The 19,167-nt window shown below is 43.6% G+C and overlaps 1 protein-coding gene across 2 annotated transcripts in view; it reads right to left on the reverse strand.

The window, feature by feature from the left end:
• Positions 1-801: 801 nt before the first annotated feature.
• pdxdc1 (pyridoxal-dependent decarboxylase domain containing 1) overlaps positions 802-19,167 on the reverse strand; it is a 45,384-nt gene continuing 27,018 nt past the window's right edge. The window contains exons 13-24 of one of the 2 annotated variants that reach the window (XM_080511752.1): positions 18,095-18,145; positions 13,373-13,433; positions 12,635-12,705; positions 10,651-10,756; positions 10,396-10,570; positions 10,088-10,206; positions 9,884-10,005; positions 9,385-9,477; positions 9,206-9,302; positions 8,720-8,818; positions 7,983-8,291; positions 802-959 (exon numbers count right to left, since the gene is read on the reverse strand). In XM_080511752.1, coding sequence (XP_080367878.1) covers positions 7,996-8,291; positions 8,720-8,818; positions 9,206-9,302; positions 9,385-9,477; positions 9,884-10,005; positions 10,088-10,206; positions 10,396-10,570; positions 10,651-10,756; positions 12,635-12,705; positions 13,373-13,433; positions 18,095-18,145 — 1,290 coding nt within the window. In that variant the 3' untranslated portion in view covers positions 802-959; positions 7,983-7,995. Of the gene's footprint in view, positions 960-6,971; positions 8,292-8,719; positions 8,819-9,205; positions 9,303-9,384; positions 9,478-9,883; positions 10,006-10,087; positions 10,207-10,395; positions 10,571-10,650; positions 10,757-12,634; positions 12,706-13,372; positions 13,434-18,094; positions 18,146-19,167 lie in introns of those variants that run through there. The other variant, XM_080511751.1, reaches the window with a different exon arrangement.

The following is a 19,167-nucleotide window of genomic DNA, read 5'->3' on the forward strand; positions in this document are numbered from 1 at the left end:
AGGGATCTGCTAAACCTGAGGAAAAGAGATGCTTCCTCTCATTTTGTCACCAATTACAATCCAAAGAAACATCCTTCACCATTTCAGCTCCTTTTGATTTTGGTCATTTAGTGACTAGTCCCCATTTAAACTTTTTTCCTTTAATCAATTTTTAGCAGTTTTAATAGTTTTATCCATTTCTATACCTTCATCATTGCTTTTTAGCTCAGTTTCTTCTCCTCTATCAAACACGATTAAAAGAGCACTGTTGGCAGTAAAAGCCACTGAGGCTAACCATAACTATTTTAATCTTTTGCTTTTTTATTTAGATTTATTCAGTTAACTTTTTCAAAAGTGCAGTTGAAAAGTCATTTTAAAAGGCTGTGATAAATAAAGTACGTTCTGCTGCTGCAGTTGGGGTGAGAGGATGGAAGGAAAGGAGAGGTGAGGACCGACAGAACAAGGTCCACTCGCTCCAGGAAACTCAACTGACTTCTTGTTAGTATAGAAGTATATGTGCTTAACAATGTGTTCACCTCTCCGGTTACAAATAGGAATGTTTCCTATAAGAATGAGCTGAAAAACCATGACATTTATTTCTCGTGATTTAGAAGAACATGCCAAACATAAGAAATGCAAAAGCGTATTTCGTGCTGTAGAATGAAAGTTAAAAACTCACTGAGAATGTGTTTCTTCACCTCATTTGTATTGCTGCAGAATGCAGCTGAACCATACACTGCTCTGTTGATTAAAATATACCAGTCAGTTGTAATCAGATGGATTTACAGTCAACATTCTTACAGGAAAACAAGAAATGTCTCTCCTCCAAAGAAATCTTTGTCAGATCTTCTAAACACATCAGCAGACACAGGCGATCACAAGAAGCCTGGATGTGGCGAGTGACTCCTGTCCAAACCTTTGGTTAAGCAGTACTGAGCACAAGCCTCCTCAGTCGTCATGAACAAGAAAAGCTCCAAAGCCTTGGGGGGAAAAGAAAAAAAACAAAACACGATTAGCTCATTGAATGTACATCTCAGCCACAAGCTTAGGCAACCAGGTTTAATTTAGTGTGACACAAACTATTCTGCTATTCTGACTTTTCTTTAACAAATCCAATAAAAACTTCAACAAGAGGTACAATCAGTGCAACTCTATGTGAGCTGGTGTGGAAACAATTGAAAAAGGTTCATGTTCTGAGAGCAGCTGAAGCAGGTCAATTGTCTTTGGAGACGTTTTTCTGTCAGAAAACGTGAGGACAACCTAAACACTTTGATGGCCAAGTCGACTGAAGTGCTTTAAAAGACCTTATAGCCAACAAATGAGAACATGGACAGCTTTAATCAGCGTTTCACACACAAGTATAATCTGCTGACGTGACCAATGCCTGACTGAAAAAGATCTGAAGACTTTAATTATTAACAGCTGACTTAATTCCAGCGGGAACAGAAACACATTTCTAGGACTTCGACGTTCACCAGAACCTCAGTTAGAAAACTGTCTCTACCTTTAGTACCGTAGCCAGTGGGCATCCAGATAAACTGGCTTTAAAAGTACAAAACGGATTCGGCTCAAGTTAAAGCATTTGTTGCATCAGATTTACAGCTGGTTATGGGTCTAACTCAAAAAACCAATGAGCAAGGCGGACAAGGGTGTGTCCAACTCTTTTAGGAAGCCTTCACACTTCTGCTAAGTAAAGCAGAGTTCACCTCCTGGAAGAGTCTGCTGAGTGTGTGTGGTGTCTGGTGATCAGCTCTCCGGTACAGACCAAACAAACTGGTCACAGTGGGAAGTATACGGTGGAAGTAGCATCATGAGGCTGGCTATGGGGTTCTATTTGTGCCAAAATTCTGAGCTCAAAAATAATTTCTGCGCTCAGATTCTTCCTCTGCGCTCAACCTCTCTCTCTCTCTCGCGCTCAACCTCTCTCTCTCTCGCGCTCAACCTCTCTCTCTCTCTCGCTCAACCTCTCTCTCTCTCGCTCGCTCAAATCTCTCCACCTCCGCTCAAGTCCTGCTGTGCGCTCGCTCAAAATGTGCAAAGCCCAAATGTGACAGACACGGTTGTCCACCAATCACAGAAATTCGCGGCGGGCGTTGAATTCTGATTGGTTGCTTCGGTTTCTGGAAGTGCCTCATAACCGACGAAGAAGAAGAAGAAGAAGAAGAAGAAGAAGAGGGAAAAACAAACTGCGAAGCAAAACAGAAATAAGGAAAACTAAAGATAATGATCCTGGATTACAACATGTTTTCCTTCGCAGTTTGTTTTTCCCTCTTCTTCTTCTTTTTCTTCTTTGTTGGTGATGAGGCACTTCCAGAAACCGAAGCAACCAATCAGAGTTCAACACCCGCCCCAAATTTCTGTGATTGGTGGACAACCGTGTCTGTCACATTTGGGCTTTGCACATTTTGAGTGAGCGCACAGCAGGACTTGAGCGGAGGTGGAGATTTGAGCGAGCGAGAGAGAGAGAGAGCGAGAGAGAGAGAGAGAGAGAGAGAGAGAGAGAGAGAGAGAGAGAGAGAGAGGTTGAGCGCAGAGGAAGAATCTGAGCGCAGAAATTATTTTTGAGCGCGCAATCTCAAGTTTGTCTTTGCGCAATTTAAATATTTCCTCAAAATGTTATTAGTGTGCTTGCACAATTAATTTTTTTGCGCTCAAATTTTCCCATCGCTCGCTCAGAATTTTGGCACAAATAGAACCCCATAGCTGGCTGCTTTCAACACTCAGACCCTGAACTACTCACCAGCGGAAAATGGTAAATGCACTTCACTTATAAAGCATCTTACAGCTGCGTCAGCAGCCCCAAAGCGCTTTACATGGTCCATCACATTCACACACCATTGGAGGCTGCAGCCATGCAAGGCGCTGTCACTCCAATGGGAGCTGTTTGGGGTTCAGTGCCCAAGGACACTTTGGCACACGGACAGGTGGACATGGGAATCAAACCTGCAACGTTCCGATTGGGAGACGACCGCTCTGCTAACCATGCCATGACGAGAAATTAAAGCTGCAAGCAACATTGAATGGGTCCTCACACCCCCGCACACACCGGAATGTGTCGCATGTCAAGGTTTAGTGCACGTCGCCCCCACTTCCTGTTACAGTAGGTGCTGTTATGCCCAATCCATGTAAACATCTTATGGCTGCGATCAGATGTGGACTCTTCAGGCCAATTCATCCTCCATAAGAAAAGTTTGGCAGTGCGAAGTCCTGCTGAACAAAATGATGTCATTTGCTTCGGTGAGCCCCTTCTGGCCGAATCAATACGTTTGGGCAGTGCCGACCGAACTGTATAGGAGCTGCACTGCCGGAGATTGGGCACTGATGTGTGCTGCCTGCGTAGGCATGTCTCCAGCTCACTAACAGTCATATTTAGCTTGTAACATCACTACTGCATGAGCTCTGCAGCTCCTTAAAATGACGTGATGCACCTGAATGCATCACTCAAAGTGGTCAGCTCCTGTTGTTGAAACTGGACAAACATCACGCTCATACAAAAACTCTCTTTTATTACTGAAACAGTTCAGTGAAATGCATTTCTGACAGCACAGGAGGTAAGAAATAAACTGTACAGTTGAAAAGTTCAAATGTGGCTTCACAGACGTGTGGCTGCTGAGAGGGGGTGTGGCCTGCGAGTTCAACAGCTTCTTATCGGAGTATGAACAGTCCTGCGGAAAAAGCGTTTTTTTCAGCACTTGCTGACGTCACTGCCAAAATTTCGTCTTGTTCTTACGGCTTCAAAAAGGGCCTTAATGCAACATGTAAAGTTTCAGCCAGAATGGAGCACGTATGCCTCACTTCCTGTTTCCAGCAGGTGGTGCTATGCCCAATGGTTGCGTCCCTTTACTGTGACCAGATGTGGACTCTCCTGCCGCATGTATGCTAATGAGCAAATATGCCAATGTTAGCACACACGCTAATTAGTGTATATGCTAATTAGTATAGATGGAACACGGATGCTAACATAAGCCTGTATGCTAATTAGCATGGAAGCTAACAATAGCCTGTGTGCTAATTGATGCACATACTATTGTTAGCCTATATGCTAATTAGCATGCACGCAAATGTTAGCCTGTATTTTAATTAGCATGCATGCTAATGTTAGCCTGTATGCTATTTGGCGCATTTGCTAATTAGTACATGCACTAATGCCAACACAAATGCTAATGAGTGTGTATGCTAATGCTTGAGTGCATGTTAATCAGCACGTATGCAAACGCCAATTTGTGTGTTTGATCATGTCAGTGCTTAAGACAATTAGCATGTATTCTGATCAGTTTTGCCAGTTACTTAAAAAAGATTACTGATTATTAGTTACTTCACCAATTACTTGTTTTTAAAAGTAACCAACCATCATCTGAACAAAAAAATTCCAACCAGTTTTGCCAAAAACTCCTCCTCCCTCCTCCCTCCTACCTCCTCCACCTGCTGATACATGTTTAATCTTTGACCGTCATTCTTTGTTGTATTTATACCCGACTCGTGTTTTTATTATCAGATTTTTACCATTACTGGTATTTATTTACCCAGAGATGTAGTTGTTGTCTGTTGTTGCACTAGTTAATTTATTTATTTATTTGCACTGCTTGCACGATGCGACTTTAATTAGGTTAATAAGGTTTATTGATGACAATGGTTGGTTCCAATTCTTTTGTGTTACCTGAACACACCGTTAGAGCGGGTTGGCCTGTGATTGGCTGAGAGTGGAGAAGGGGGTGGGTCAAGTGAGCATGCAGCTACATGCACAGGCTGGTTCTGTTTAATAATTAAGCGGCTTTCTAGACAAGAAACTCGTCCTGCTGGACAGTAACACAGTAACGCACAGTAACTTGGTAAAGTAACTTTAATCTAATTACTGGTTTGGAAATGATAAAGCGTTAGATTACTTGTTACTGAAAAAAATGGTCATATGAGAGTAACGCGTTACTAATTAATGCGTTACCAGCACCACTGATGCTAATGCAAGTATGTTATGCCTGATGGTTGCGACTGTGATCAAATGTGGACTCTCCAGTAATGTTTGAAGAAAGAGCCAGATCTTTTTGCAGCAGGTGGCGCCATGGCTGCTGGTTAGGATTGTTGTATGGCTGCGATGAGGGTTCATCACGTTCAGTCTATTTACGCTGCACTTCCTGTTTCGTGGCGAAACATCAAACTTCGTGGTGTGGTCACGGCCACACCCTCAAACTTTTGCGAGACATTTTGATAACTTTTTCTCTTGAACCCCTTTTCTATCAAAAGAGCCCAAGTTGAAGTATATTGGGACGTGTTTGCTCCAAAAAATGTGTACATTTGAGGAAAGATTCACCAAAATCCACCATTTTCCTTCAAAAATTGGACTTCCTGTTGGGTTTTCAGTGTAGCCGTAAGAGTTTTTTGTTCGTCTTGGTCTGTTACATAGGTGTGCCGATTTTGGTAGCTCTCAGTGAGACATGGTTCTCGAGCTGCCTTTCTCCAATATTGCAGGTGGCGCCGTTGAGCTATTTCCCAAGTCACATGTGTAACTCCTGCAAATGATTGACATTTTTGCCAGGACTGACTGTGCAAAAGTTGCACAAAACGATAGGGATACTAAGGCAGTCAAAATGGCATTTGTTGCTGCATGTAGCCTGCAATCTAAAATAGATTCAGCAATCAGAATTGTATATATGCATAAACCTAAAATATAAACCTATCCACACACAATTGCCCAGAACAATTAATGGTATAGAAGAACCAAAGAAAACACTGAAGATTTGACTTTTTTTTTTTTTTTTTAATATTTTTAATGATAAATATTCATTCCCAACCCTTATAATTCAGATTTACAGTATTTTCTTCAACATGTGCAAAAAGCATCCAGGTTTATAAGGACTACATGTAACGGATTAAATCTGCTATACGAGCAGTGAAGAAAAGAAAAGGAATGTTTTAATGCTGCAAATGCAACTCTGCAGCTTTTATTTTGAGTTATTTAAGAGCCATTTTAACTGTGAACAGGCCAATTCATTTTAAATTGTTTGTAAATAATGGCGTTTGTGTGCGTGTGTGTAAATTCACTTTGAAAAGTCGATTTCACGAGTCAGTTGTTAGTAGTATAGCTACTAGCTCTGTTATCATTTTACTTAATTTTTCGACTTTGCAAAGTTCAGCAGTTTCGCTGTTGAAACCTTTATTCATATATTTGAATTTTTTTTGTGATATTAGAAATTTTAGCTGTTCTGATTTTTGCAGTTTTAAGTATTTAAGCTGTTTAAAATACATAGCTCCTTTTGCCGTTTTAGCAGATTTCATTATTTTAGCTTTGTATTTTAATGAACAGAGGAAAATCAAATCCCTCGGATGTGAATGCGCGCACACACACACGCGCACACGCACACACACACACACACACACACACACGCACACGCACACGCACACACACACGTGTGATATCACAAATGTTATTAGTGCAAAAGAAACGTCAAACCAAAGGTGGAACAATCCTTCAGATTCTGGCACCTATTTAAAGGAAAACCAGGATAGTTTGAAAAAGAAAACAAAAGATGCTTTTTACTTCAGTTTCATGTAGATTAAAACAATAAGTCGCCACGAGCCCCTCTGCATGTGTATAAAAGAGTCCATTTCCCAAAGAGGCGAGTTTCTGATGAGCAACAAAGATATGATGATTTTAGAGATTAACAAGAATCAAACTGTGCAAAAAGAAGAAAAAACCCTACTTTTTTTTATACCACTCAATTCACTCCAATTTTAACACTTCAGTGCATGCTGATTTTAAAAGAATGTAAAGCAAACAATGGAATCAGTTCAATTTAATTGCTTCTTGTAGGAAAAGTCAAATTTTATATGCAAGATCAGGTCATTTATTAAAATCTAACAAATAAATCAGATTTAACCAGCGTCACCCTCAACAGCACTTTATCACCTCAAGCCCACATCAGTAACTTCACCCAGTCAGCATGTTTCCATCTCTGTCATATAAACTCCCCCCCCCCCCCCCCCCCCCCCGCCCCCAGTGTCTTGCTAGCTACACCGCCCCGGGTACGGTGACGTTGGGCATCGTGAAAGGCGCTGAAGAACAAAATGTATTCTTAATATTATTACCATAACTGGTTCCTTCCACTTTGATTGAAATACTTCAAAGGTCATTTCCTGGAGAGAAGAATTAAAGTGGCTTCCTGCTCTCGGGGGTCGTCACAGTGTGTCTCTTGGTCAAAGTCTTTCAACAGTTATTGCAGTTTCATGAATTATCTCAGGTTTATTTCAGATCTTCCTGAATTTGGGAAGCACAAAAGCACAGTGCATAGAAGTGGAATTCCCCTCAGTGTTGGAAGTCTTTTACCATGTTTGCATTGTGCATGTTGATTCTAGTGATTAAGTAAAGATTACATGGAGGAAATGATGAGGGAGTTTTACTAAAATATGAGAACCAACAGTTGCCATTTCAATCTTGAATCGTAGTACTGCATTTCTTTTTTACTTGGCTACCTAATTCCATGTAATTCCATTTTCGCACCACAAGGTGGTTCAGTGAGTCATTCCAGTATCCAGGGCAGAAGTAGAAGAAGAAACTGTTACAGCAGATTCAAACCACTTCAAAACTCATCTTCAAATCCCTTCACAGTGACGCCGTTATGAGAAAGAAGCGCAGCGTCTTCAACACATTTTAATATTTTGGTGGCACTTTGGCGTTACAGTGCCTCACTGCAGCCACCTAGCACAGGACAGTGGTATGACACCGCAGTTCACCTTCCCATCATCTCTTTAGTGCAACGTTACTCAGCAGGCGAGTGAATCCACAGACGCAAGTCAAGCGGCCTCACAGACCACAATGCAGAGTGTCTGATCGAAAATCATGAGGGGAAAAAGACAAAAGAGCAGAGCTGAAAGATTAAAGTGTGAATATATTAAAGCCTTCATCAGGGATCTGACATGTTTGTGGTCCGGGAGAATTAAGGCAGAGACAGACCCTCACTAACACAGTGACATTCACAATATCAAACACCAGGACGGTTTGAGGCCCCCACCAGAGGAGCGGTCCTATCTGGAACTCTGCTGCTCCTCCTGCTGCTGCTGCTCCTCCTGCTGCTGCTCCTCCTGCTGCTCCTCCTCCTCCTCCTCCTGCTGCTCCTCCTGCTGCTCCTCCTCCTGCTCCTCCTCCTCCTGCTGCTCCTCCTGCTGCTCCTGCTCCTCCTGCTGCTCCATGCTCAGGCTGCTGTCAGTGGGTGGGTCTGGTTCTGCAGGAGTGTGTACAGTGGGATTCTCGGTGTGGCCGATGGAGCCACTCTCACTGGCAGAGTCAGGACTTGTTCCAGAGCGCCGGAATAACCTTTGGCCTTGTGACACAAAAGTAGGAGCGATTACAGTGAGGACGCAAAGGAGGCTTCACACAGACAGATTACAAAGAGTTCAGTATGGCGGCCATCTTGGATGAGGTCCTGGTTCCCCCGACACTACAGTCACTTCTATTAAATCGGTGAATTAAAATACATCACCACCGGGTTTTGTTTGTTACAAACAGCAGACATGTACCTCTGGTATAGGATGTACAGCATACATGAAAAAGTAGGTCTGTTTGCACTATTAAACTAAATTAATGTGAGAATTGTCACCTTGAGCAGGGACGTACAAGTTACTTTGAAAGACTAAAGCAGACAAAAACTATTGTTTCCATACTGTTTTGTGCAACACAGAGCTGCAGATAACTGTGGTGGATTCATAGTTAATCTTTGGTTTTGCAACTGGAGACATTTTGCTGTCCTACCTGGAGTCCTCTTGGAGGAAGATGGAGGAGTGTCCTGAACCGATGTCTGGCCTGCTTGAGCCTTCGTCACGTACATCATGTCAGTGGAGTCCAGAGACCCTGCAGACACAAATCCACATGAACACGTTCACAGCAATCAGAGAAATGCCCATCAAGCAATTTAAAGTTTGATTTTTTGACAAGGACTCACCAAAAAAACATCTTGAACTTCAAGAGAACGCATACATTTAAATCAAATATTCCAAATGGAACCATCAGATAAAACTACCTTCTTCTGAAGCATCATCGGCATCAAATGTGCAAAAACATGCATGAAGGCCGAAATAGTCTGGATTTCTCTTCACATTACATAATCAAAAATTGTATAATGTTGACATTGTATTTCTATGTTTTAAGCATGGATTTGTTCAAGGGGTGTAAGGTGATGTTAAATGACATTTTGAGCAGAAAGTGTGTATTGAAGCGTGATGGTGTGACGTTGAGTACCTGCGGCGAGGTTGAAGGTCCTTCCCTTGATGGAGCTTTGTACGGGAGAGAACCAGTTCAACATGGAGCCCACCACAGGGATCTGTCTGAGCAGCCCCTGGAGGACGAATGCACCGCGCCAGCCAACATGTCAGTGGAACCCACTCGCAGTCACTTCGAAATATGATGAGAACACACACCTCCTCCAGCAGTTTGTCCATGCTGGCCTGCTGGAGCTGCTGTTCGGCCTCCAGGATGCCTTTCCTCACCACCTCCGTCATGTTCTCCAGCAGCTGCTCAGCAAACACAATCATGAGAAGCTCTTCCCAGTGGTCAACAAGTCGTCTTACAAAGAAACCCTTCAAATCAGCAGCTCTGTCATTTATACTATACAGAGACAAACTTTCCAAAAAAATCTCCATTTCTGTGTCTAAATGTGATGGATTGCACAGTATTGAACTCTATACAATGTGTTAGCAACATACAAGCGTAACTGGTGCACTTGATTTATTGGACATCTTAAAAATAGACATCCGTCTTTACTGCAATAGTTTAAACAGTTTTAGATTATTTTTTGATTCAACTTTTCATCTGAAATTCATTGAGTTTTAATCCATATTTTGTAAATCTACTTGGAATTTCAGTCAAAAGATTCTGAAGTGTCTGAAAAAGTAGAAAAGAATTAGTTGCAGCAGGCACCCTTCCACTCTCTTCTATCTCCCGTCCTAAGGATGTGATGGTGTCCACCAGCTCGGCAATGTCCACGTCCTCGCCCACCATTCCCACAAAGACGCAGTCTTCCTCCGTCCCAAACTCGGGACCTGGAACCAGATGTTGAGAGGAATTTCCGCAGGACGTCTTGACAAGGCGCCACGCTGTCCTCACATGCTCTCAGACACCCACCAGCAGAGAAGGTGATGTCTGTGTCAAGCTCCTGGAGCTTCTTCAGCAGCTCAGTGTGGATCTTCTGCAGCTCCTGTTTGCTCCTGCTCTCATCCATCCCTTCAACCTGAGGCTCATACCTGCACACAAACCCACCACATCGTGCAAACATGTCAGGACCCGAGACTCGGCCATTCAAAAGAAGAGTTCTTATTTAGCGACATGCATACATATTGCCAACACACTGTGCAGCCTCACTGAATATGAATACAATCAACAGATCTAAGTCTTTGTATGTGTTGAAGTGATGGAAGAGCTCAGACTCTCACCGGACGACTCCGAGTCCTGGCCAGCTCAGGTCCTCGATGTACGAGAGCGAGTGTGAGTGTCGGTGGGTCTCCTCCCTGAAGTCCGCTCTCAAAGCCACCGTGGAGTTCATCACCGGCACCAGTTCAAGAAGCTTCTCCACCAGGTCGTCTACGTCGTCCTGCTTCGTCCCCAGCACTGGAAAACCGCCAGCTTCAGTCACTCTTCTTCATCTGGAGTACACCAGGACAGTGTGTGGATGTGTGTGTTGGCGCTACCTGCAGCAGTGAGGAGGGGGCTGAAGCGAACACAGGTACCCTCGTCCTCCAGCTCCACCACATCCACCCCGCTGGCAGGAACCAGCTGAGCCAGATGCTCGCCCAGCTACACCCACAGAAAACACATCAATTCATTAGTCTTTGTGTCTCTGGCACGATGGGAGGGAGTCTTTACTGGACTTTAAAGACTTGTCCTAAACCTCCGGTGACTGCCACAGCACCCATATCTGAAAGGCATTTCAAGATATTTGCACACCAGAAGGCTCACAGCAGGATGTTTGGTTCAAGTTTGATGAATTATGTTGTAGTTTTCATCACCAATGTGCAAAAAGCATGGCACAAGGTAACACACAGCTTTGAGTTAGTGATGAGAAACCCGACTCCTTGAAAGGACTCACGGGTTTTTGAGTTGTTTATCCAAGTGAATCGTTTGTCTGAGTCATTTGAGTCATTTGATTCAGTTGAACATGCGCACTATTTCCACCTCCTGGACCTGGAGGCTGAACTGTGACATGAACCAGGGGGAGAATCATGTATTCATAGTAAAATGATGAAACACTTCTGAGGAAAATAAACAATAAGTACACATTAGTTTTTAGTGGTCCTGGTCTCCTTATTCTAGATTGTGTGTTGTTTTTGAGGTTATTTTGAATCAGAAAATAAATTAAATAAGTGATTAAACTGAATAAATACCTGGCATCCAGAATGGCAGATATACAGTATATATTAATGTATACATATGATTTTGTAGTTTTTTTTCCTTCCAACATCCTGATTTTCTTTTTTTCTGAGTATCAATAAATAATGTGACGTTCATAGGGCAGAACTAAGTATAGGGGACAATATTAAATGTAACACAATACCTGCTACAGTGGTATTTTAACATTGTGTATTGTGTATTTATTCACGTATTTTTCATATATTTATCTCTACAAGCTTTGTGAAACAAACAATGTATTTTTTTTGCTGCAGATTTCCAGGTGAGGGAGGGGCGGAGCCTCACCGCTCACCAGGTGAACGACACAGCGGAACTGCTACTGACCCGACTCAGTGAACGACTCTTTCCAGTTTCCAGGTGACTCGGGTTTGTGAGCTGAACGACTGAAACGAGCTGAGTCGGTCATTCATGCTGAACTTCACCTACAAGCTGACTGGAGCTGCTGAAAGCCTCGTGTGAATGTAAGGAGCCGGAAGCTGCTGTGCTGAGCAGCTAGCGTTAGCGGCTAGGCGACTAGCTGCTTTTAGCAGCTCTTTTAGCAGCTCTTTTAGCATTACAGCTGCTTTTAGCAGCTCTTTTAGCAGCTCTTTTAGCTTTACAGCTGCTTTTCTCACAGGGCCACTAAAGTGAGTAATGGAGTTAGACGAGCTGCAGAACAGTGACATTTAGATTTTCCTCTCTGCAGCTGGAGGCTGGAGCAAGGATGACTCAGTGAACGAGTTAATGAACGTGACAAATCGTGAGTCACTGTTCAGTAAAGTGACTCGCGGGTTTTGAACGATTCGTTGAAATTCGATCATCACTACTTTGAGTCATTGCCCACAATTGATCTTTGCCTAATCCCTGCCCCTGCATGCAAACCAACCAGTCGCATTCAACTAGCAACTGTCGACATCCTCAGTGTAAGACTGACTCCTCATCAATGGCCTCAGTGCAAACCAACTCTGTGACACCCAACTGATCAACACTCACTTCACTGACTCACCAAAGGTTCGAAAATAATTTGAGAAAATGGAAAAAGTGGGTTTTCCTCTGAATTTCAAAGACTGATGAAGAAATAAAATGGCACAAAGAAGAACGTAAGATCAAAGGTTGTCTTTAGGGTTAATGAAAGGATTTAATAGACTTGCTGGTGATGCCTCACCCTTCATGGGTGAGAAATGTTTGACATCCACATACACATACACAGACTGATGTGAGTAGTCTTCATTATGAAGGACTTGTACGTGCACGCAGCAGCAGCAGAACATGTGAGAGAACACTCACCCATCGGTTGAAGGCATCCAGCAGTTCTTTCTCTCCCGCACAAAAAGCTTCCACTGACCCCCCACTGGATGCTAACAACATGGAAGGAGAGGCAATAAAGAAATAAGTAAATGAGAACTGAACTTCACTGATTTCGTCACTTTTCAACTGCGTGAGAAGTCCCAAAGCACTTTGCATCGTTAATCACATTCACCCATTCACACAAACCTTCACACAACAATGGAGGCCACCAATGGACCAATGCAAGGCACTGACAATCCAGTGGAGTGGTCAATGCACTGGGAGCAATTTGGGGTTCAGTGTCTTGCTCAAGGACACCTGGGCACGTGGCGAGGTGGCAATGGGAAGACGCCACCCTAGCAACTGAGCCCGGCCGGTCCAGATGATTTACATCTGGACCAGTGAGTCTACGTAGTTCTGTAAAACTGAAGAGTTTATCAGATCAGCAGACCTGCAGGAGGAAATAAATCCGGCCTGTTTCTTAAAAACAAGGACTGAGTTTGTCTTTGAGCTGCAGATGGTTGGAGTCTGCAGCATCATACTGCTTCACCCTCCAGCTGAGTCTACAAGTCTCAGAACAGTTTACAGTCTGAAGCTCTTCACATTCCAGAGGCGTTCAGTAGCAGAGACTGACCCTGCTGATCTATGGGGCTGGAAGCCACCTGAACCCCATTGCGTGCTACTCAAACGTCTTCACTTTACTCAATGTTTCTGTGTCGTAGAGAGTGTGAGTCTTACCGGCACTTGTCTCTTGAGAAAACCTGAAGAGCACCACAGGAGAGCTGAGTTCATCCTCCACCTGTAGGACACACAAAGACAAGGATCAGGCATTGCAAACACTAGGTATATCCAGCGACATGCACGTCATGTAACATCAGCTGAAAGGGTGGACATGCCTCATGAAGCTACCACATAGCATGTTCATGGTAACTGGAAATGCTTGAGTTGTGGAAATGATCTGTATGCTGGTGCCGAGTCCACTCTGCCATTCAGTGGATTAACAGGCTGGCTGCCACACAGCCACATTTGAAGAATCAGTTCCAGTACAAATTGATGAACTTGGGCATTTAAATTACTCCACTGTCACTGTAATCCATCTATAATCTATGAACCATGCAACCAGATTATTGATGCCACACACACATTGTGCATCCTCATGAGCATCAGCAATAGAGTCAGATTGATTCATACTGATTCGCCACAATCACAAACTGCTAGCGTAGACCTCTCAACAACACGGAAGCAAAAAAATGAAAAAGCAACAGTGAAACTGACCACCAACGACATCCAAGGGAGAGGTTGAGACAAGCATCATGCCAGTGAGGGCAGAAATTAAGATTATTGAGGGTTTTAGGACTTTTAACGTCAGGGTCATGAATAATATACAAGCATGTGCGCTTGTAAATGTTATTGCATCAATAAGGACAACATGTGTATCTTGAACAGCAAGTCTGTTGGCACTCTGCAGTTCTTACTTCCCCAACACATCGAAGACTAAAGGTGGGGTTACTAACCCACGGTCGGGGCCGCAGGGATGGATACTGGAGGTCACAAGGATCTTTCCTCAGAAATTGCAAAGGACTTTCCTTTTGAGGCTTCTGGTTGTGTATGGTGGTGACAGCGGGCGTGTCCACCCCTGCTTGGCATCACTGTGATGTTTTGGTAATCCAGAGATCAGAAAGCTGATGCATAGACTTCCTTCAAGGTAAACTGGGGGGCTGGTCAACAAGTCACAGCTTCAGGAAGGACCCAAAAAGATTCCTACAGGTTCAAGAGGTCCATGCTGAGGGTGTCAGAATAGGAACTAGAAACGGTGTTGATAAAGAACTGTTGGTGCCTCTACCACTTCCATTTGAAAAAGGAACCACTAACAAGCCCCTCAAACACAACTAAGCTCATCCTCCTGTTATCTAAACATAAAACAGAAGGTTAGAGAGCAAGACACTGATTGTGTAAGAAAGATGGAGCACACTACAGAAGAGCCAAGTTAATGTCCAAGTAATGCATTTCCCACATTAGCTCACAATAATCAATAGTGGCTTTCCTACCAATGGATCATTGATGAACTGTATGGATATCTGATTGTCCAAACAAAAGAAACAATTGCAATCCCAATCAAGTACACATCTCTTAATTATTCATGACACTTGTGTTTCTTGCAAAGGCAACAGAACAGAATGAGTGACGAGAGGCATTCCTTGAAGTACCTCAAACATGCCTGAGTGATCCCCATCCGAGACAATCGGGGAGAAGTGAACAGTCTGTCAGCCAATGGCGGCCCTAATACAGCTGAGCTGATGTCGGTGAAGGAAAATGGCAGAAACAGAAAGGAAAAGAAAAAAGTGGGAGGGGTGGTGAGGAAGGGAGGGTGACAGGCAGAGGCTTGGTCCTACCTACAATAGAGAGCATGAGAGAGCCCAGAACGTCTCGCAGAGAAGCCCCGGAGATGGGTGGGATGGAAGCCACCACGCCCTGGAACCAAGGGAACCCACACTGGCTATAACTCCAGCTGTGCTCAGAGGCCAGGGCTACACTACATCAGGCTCACATCACAAGCAGACACTCAATGACTTCTGGAACACATGTCTGCCATCTTGGATGAGGACCCGCTTCCCCTGAGTACATTCGGGGGAAGGAAGACTTTGTATCATATTTGTATCCTATTTGATAAATGAAGCGTCTTTCATTGACAAAAATGGACATATTGAAAAAGTAAAATGTTCGGGATTAAAATAATAAAAATTCACCATTTTCAAACAAAGCAACAAAGGTTTGTTGTCTTCCTTCAGAGTGACAGAGGAGCATATTGAAAATGCGGCACTATACTGGCTGAAACAAATAACAAAAGTTCAGTTTTGTCTTCAACTTGTCGTAAACTCGACCTGAGAGGTTATGCATGAGCTCCTCTTGGTCCACATTTTCCTCTGTTGTCTCTTCCATTATCATAATGGTGACGGCACTCTCCACACACACTCACATCTACCTGAGGGCGGGACATTTGCGCAGTCAGCTTTCATTTGATTGGTCAGAATGAACGCACAATGTATGGAAACACAATTTATTGCACGTTAGTCAGTTTTGCATGTGGCGATCAGAATAAAGCCCCGTTTCCATCACGCAAAAAGTGCTGGAATGGACCGGTATAGTCCGCTACGTTTCCGGTTTCCACCGCAAGAATTTGGGATTTTCCGGAAACAACCGCTCCAAAGGTGGTTGCTGTTCCGCTGCCCTCCGTCGGGGTACCAGGACCACGGAACGGGTCTGAGTTTGAGGAGCTGATTGTTCGGTGATTTACTACACGCCCTCAATATTTTAATGTGTGGGCTGGATGAATCCTCTGCTGTCAGAGTGGTCAGCTTTGCTCTGGTTGTTTGTTTTTTTTCTTTTCTGCTCTACTTTCGTGTTGGTTGTGAAAGAGCAGATGTGAGGCAGGGGGAGACCGGGGCTCAGGACTTTGCATCACGTTGGAGCTTCCTGTTTGCAGCATAGCGTCAGTGCGCCGCACTGGGGGTGCGCCAGGGTTGCGCCCCGCGCCGGGTCTTTGCATCGCGTCTGAGGTTTCTGTTCAAACGCGATGCAGCGGCGGTCAGCGTTCTGTTCAATCGCGGTCAGTGCCGCTGCGTGGCGTTTGAACAGGAAGCTCGGCGTCCGCACTGCCGGCGGTCGGGCAGCTCTAAGCCCCGCCTACTTTTTAAGCTCCTTTCTGCAGTGGAAACTGGCACCGGATTTGGCTCCGGTTACGCTTTGCCGTACCGCTCCATTCCTGCACTTTTTGTGCGGTGGCAACACGGCTTAGAAGCACATGTGCAGCCTGAACAGAGTTTTTCACACAAACACTAAGAGATCCACGAAAACCTGGGAAACACAGCAGGACCAAAGACTGCAGCAGCCACACCTTCAGCACCCGATCCCCACACCATGATTGTTCACTGCATTACAGTGGCTGGAATGTACAAGGACGTTTGAATCCCAGTGAACAAGCCTTTAAGAAAAGTGTCTATCTGTGATTGTTAGAAACCACAGAACAATGGCGTTACCATCTTCAAAGCCTCCACGAGAGAGATCTCTGCCTCGAGCACATCCTACAAACAAAAACGGTGGTTTCTTTATGCCAGACAGACAGACAGGCAGGCAGACAGACAGACAGACAGACAGACAGACAGACAGACAGACAGACAGACAGACAGACAGACAGACAGACAGACAGACAGACAGACAGACAGACAGACAGACAGACAGACAGGCAGACAGGCAGACAGACAGACAGACAGGCAGACAGGCAGACAGACAGACAGACAGACAGACAGACAGACAGACAGACAGACAGACAGACAGACAGACAGACACACAGACAGACAGACAGACAGACACACAGACAGACGCACAGACGCACAGAATGTAATTCAGCTACAGTGAGGAGCTTCTGGTAACGACTCCGACGGGAAACCATCCGAATGAAATGACTTCATATGTGGGAATACTTTATATAGAAATAAGAACAAGTTATACAAATGTCTCCTCACTATTCAGAAATGTTGGCATGTTGTGTAAAAATCAAAATAAATCATATTGAGCCATTAAACACTTCGCTCACTGAAAATTGCATATATAAAACATTGTTTGTAAAAATAAAAAAATGTAAAATCTCCCGCTACAGAACTTGATGAAAGTGCCACATTTGAAATAAGTTGGGACACCAGAACACTGTCCTCAGTGGAAGATCAGAGTTTTTCATCTTAAAGAATCAACTTGTTTGGCTTTGTCTCTTCTTGCAGATTTCAACATTTTCATGTCATCACTGTCAAACTGAACTTGCAGATCATTACATGTGTTATCATTAGTGTCGGGCTGTCAAACATCAGGTCCGAACACAGGGGCCAATCTGGTCCGCAGGACGACACGACAGAGTGGAACAAAGACAAAAAAAATTAAAGATTCTGTCATTTTTTTTTATTGAAAGAAAATGTTGTTTGTAATTAATCTATTGGTGGTTGTCTCTTTCTGACATTACATAACGTGGAGATCTGAGCTGACACAGCATCAAATCTAAATGTTGTGAGGGTGATTTTAAATGCAGGAATCCTGAAGGCGTCCAACTATGACAAAACACACCTTTAGGTTTTGCTTTTTTAAAATATGCACCACATGTTAAAATGTTGAAATTCCTACCAAGATCCTATCAAAATGTAAACTTTTCCTGAACATAACAGATCCATTTATGCATTAACAACAGGAAAAAATGGTTATCTCTTAACTTGCATCAAAGGGTTATTAAGCTGTTTTGTACATGGCTCCGAGACTAAAATTAGTTTTGACAATCCAGATGTTTTGTTTGTGATACACAGACTGCGAACAGTAAATGTTTCTGAAAGAACAGCCTTGATCACTGAGCAGTATTGGCTATTCATTTTTTTGCCCATACTGAGGTTATCATGTGCAGAAAATAAAGAGATGACCTACCGAGGTTTTGATTGACACCAGAAATTTTAACTTCTGCAGGAGCTGCTGGCTCTGGAGGAAAGACGGAGAAAGGGTCACATATACACATATATACATATAACCTTTAGTTTACTTTAGGTAAAACTGTCCCTCGTCTTCCGCTTATCTGGGGATGGTCTAAGTGGGGATGGTCTAAGTGGGGATGGTCTAAGGGGGGATGGTCTAAGGGGGGATGGTCTAAGGGGGGATGGTCTAAGTGGGGATGGTCTCAGTGGGGATGGTCTAAGTGGGGATGGTCTAAGCGGGGATGGTCTAAGCGGGGATGGTCTAAGGGGGGATGGTCTAAGTGGGGATGGTCTAAGCGGGGATGGTCTAAGCGGGGATGGTCTAAGCGGGGATGGTCTAAGTGGGGATGGTCTAAGTGGGGATGGTCTAAGTGGGGATGGTCTAAGTGGGGGTGTCTAAGTGGGGATGGTCTAAGTGGGGATGGTCTAAGTGGGGATGGTCTAAGCGGGGATGGTCTAAGTGGGGATGGTCTAAGCGGGGATGGTCTAAGCGGGGATGCTGGACAACACTGAGCCACGATCACCCCATGAATATGTATGTATGTATGTATGTATGTATGTGTATGTATGTGTATGTATGTATGTGTATGTATGTATGTGTGTATATATATATATATATATATATATATATATATATATATATATATATATATATATATATATATATATATATATATATATATATATATATATATATATATATATAAAACCATACATACATATTACCTAATCTATTTCTACTGGAGCTTGAGCAGCAGATAAATAAATAAAGTGTTTGAGTAAGAGTTCAACCTCCTGACAGAAGGCAAAGTGTTCAGTCTGCGATCAGATCCCCACATCCTGTCCTCCAGTCCACACAAGTACACAATGAAGTTAAAAGTGCATCACGCACGGACACACAGCACCATCTGGGACGGACAAATCTTACTGCAGGTATTTAATGAACTTGGAGTAAATAAGTTTAAGCTTGTTTTCTTCTCATTTTAAAGGATTTAAGTGTGTGTGTGTGTGTGTGTGTGTGTGTGTGTG

This window comes from Blennius ocellaris (genome assembly GCF_963422515.1).
Source record: "Blennius ocellaris genome assembly, chromosome: 16".
In the NCBI taxonomy this organism is placed as follows: Eukaryota; Metazoa; Chordata; class Actinopteri; order Blenniiformes; family Blenniidae; genus Blennius; species Blennius ocellaris.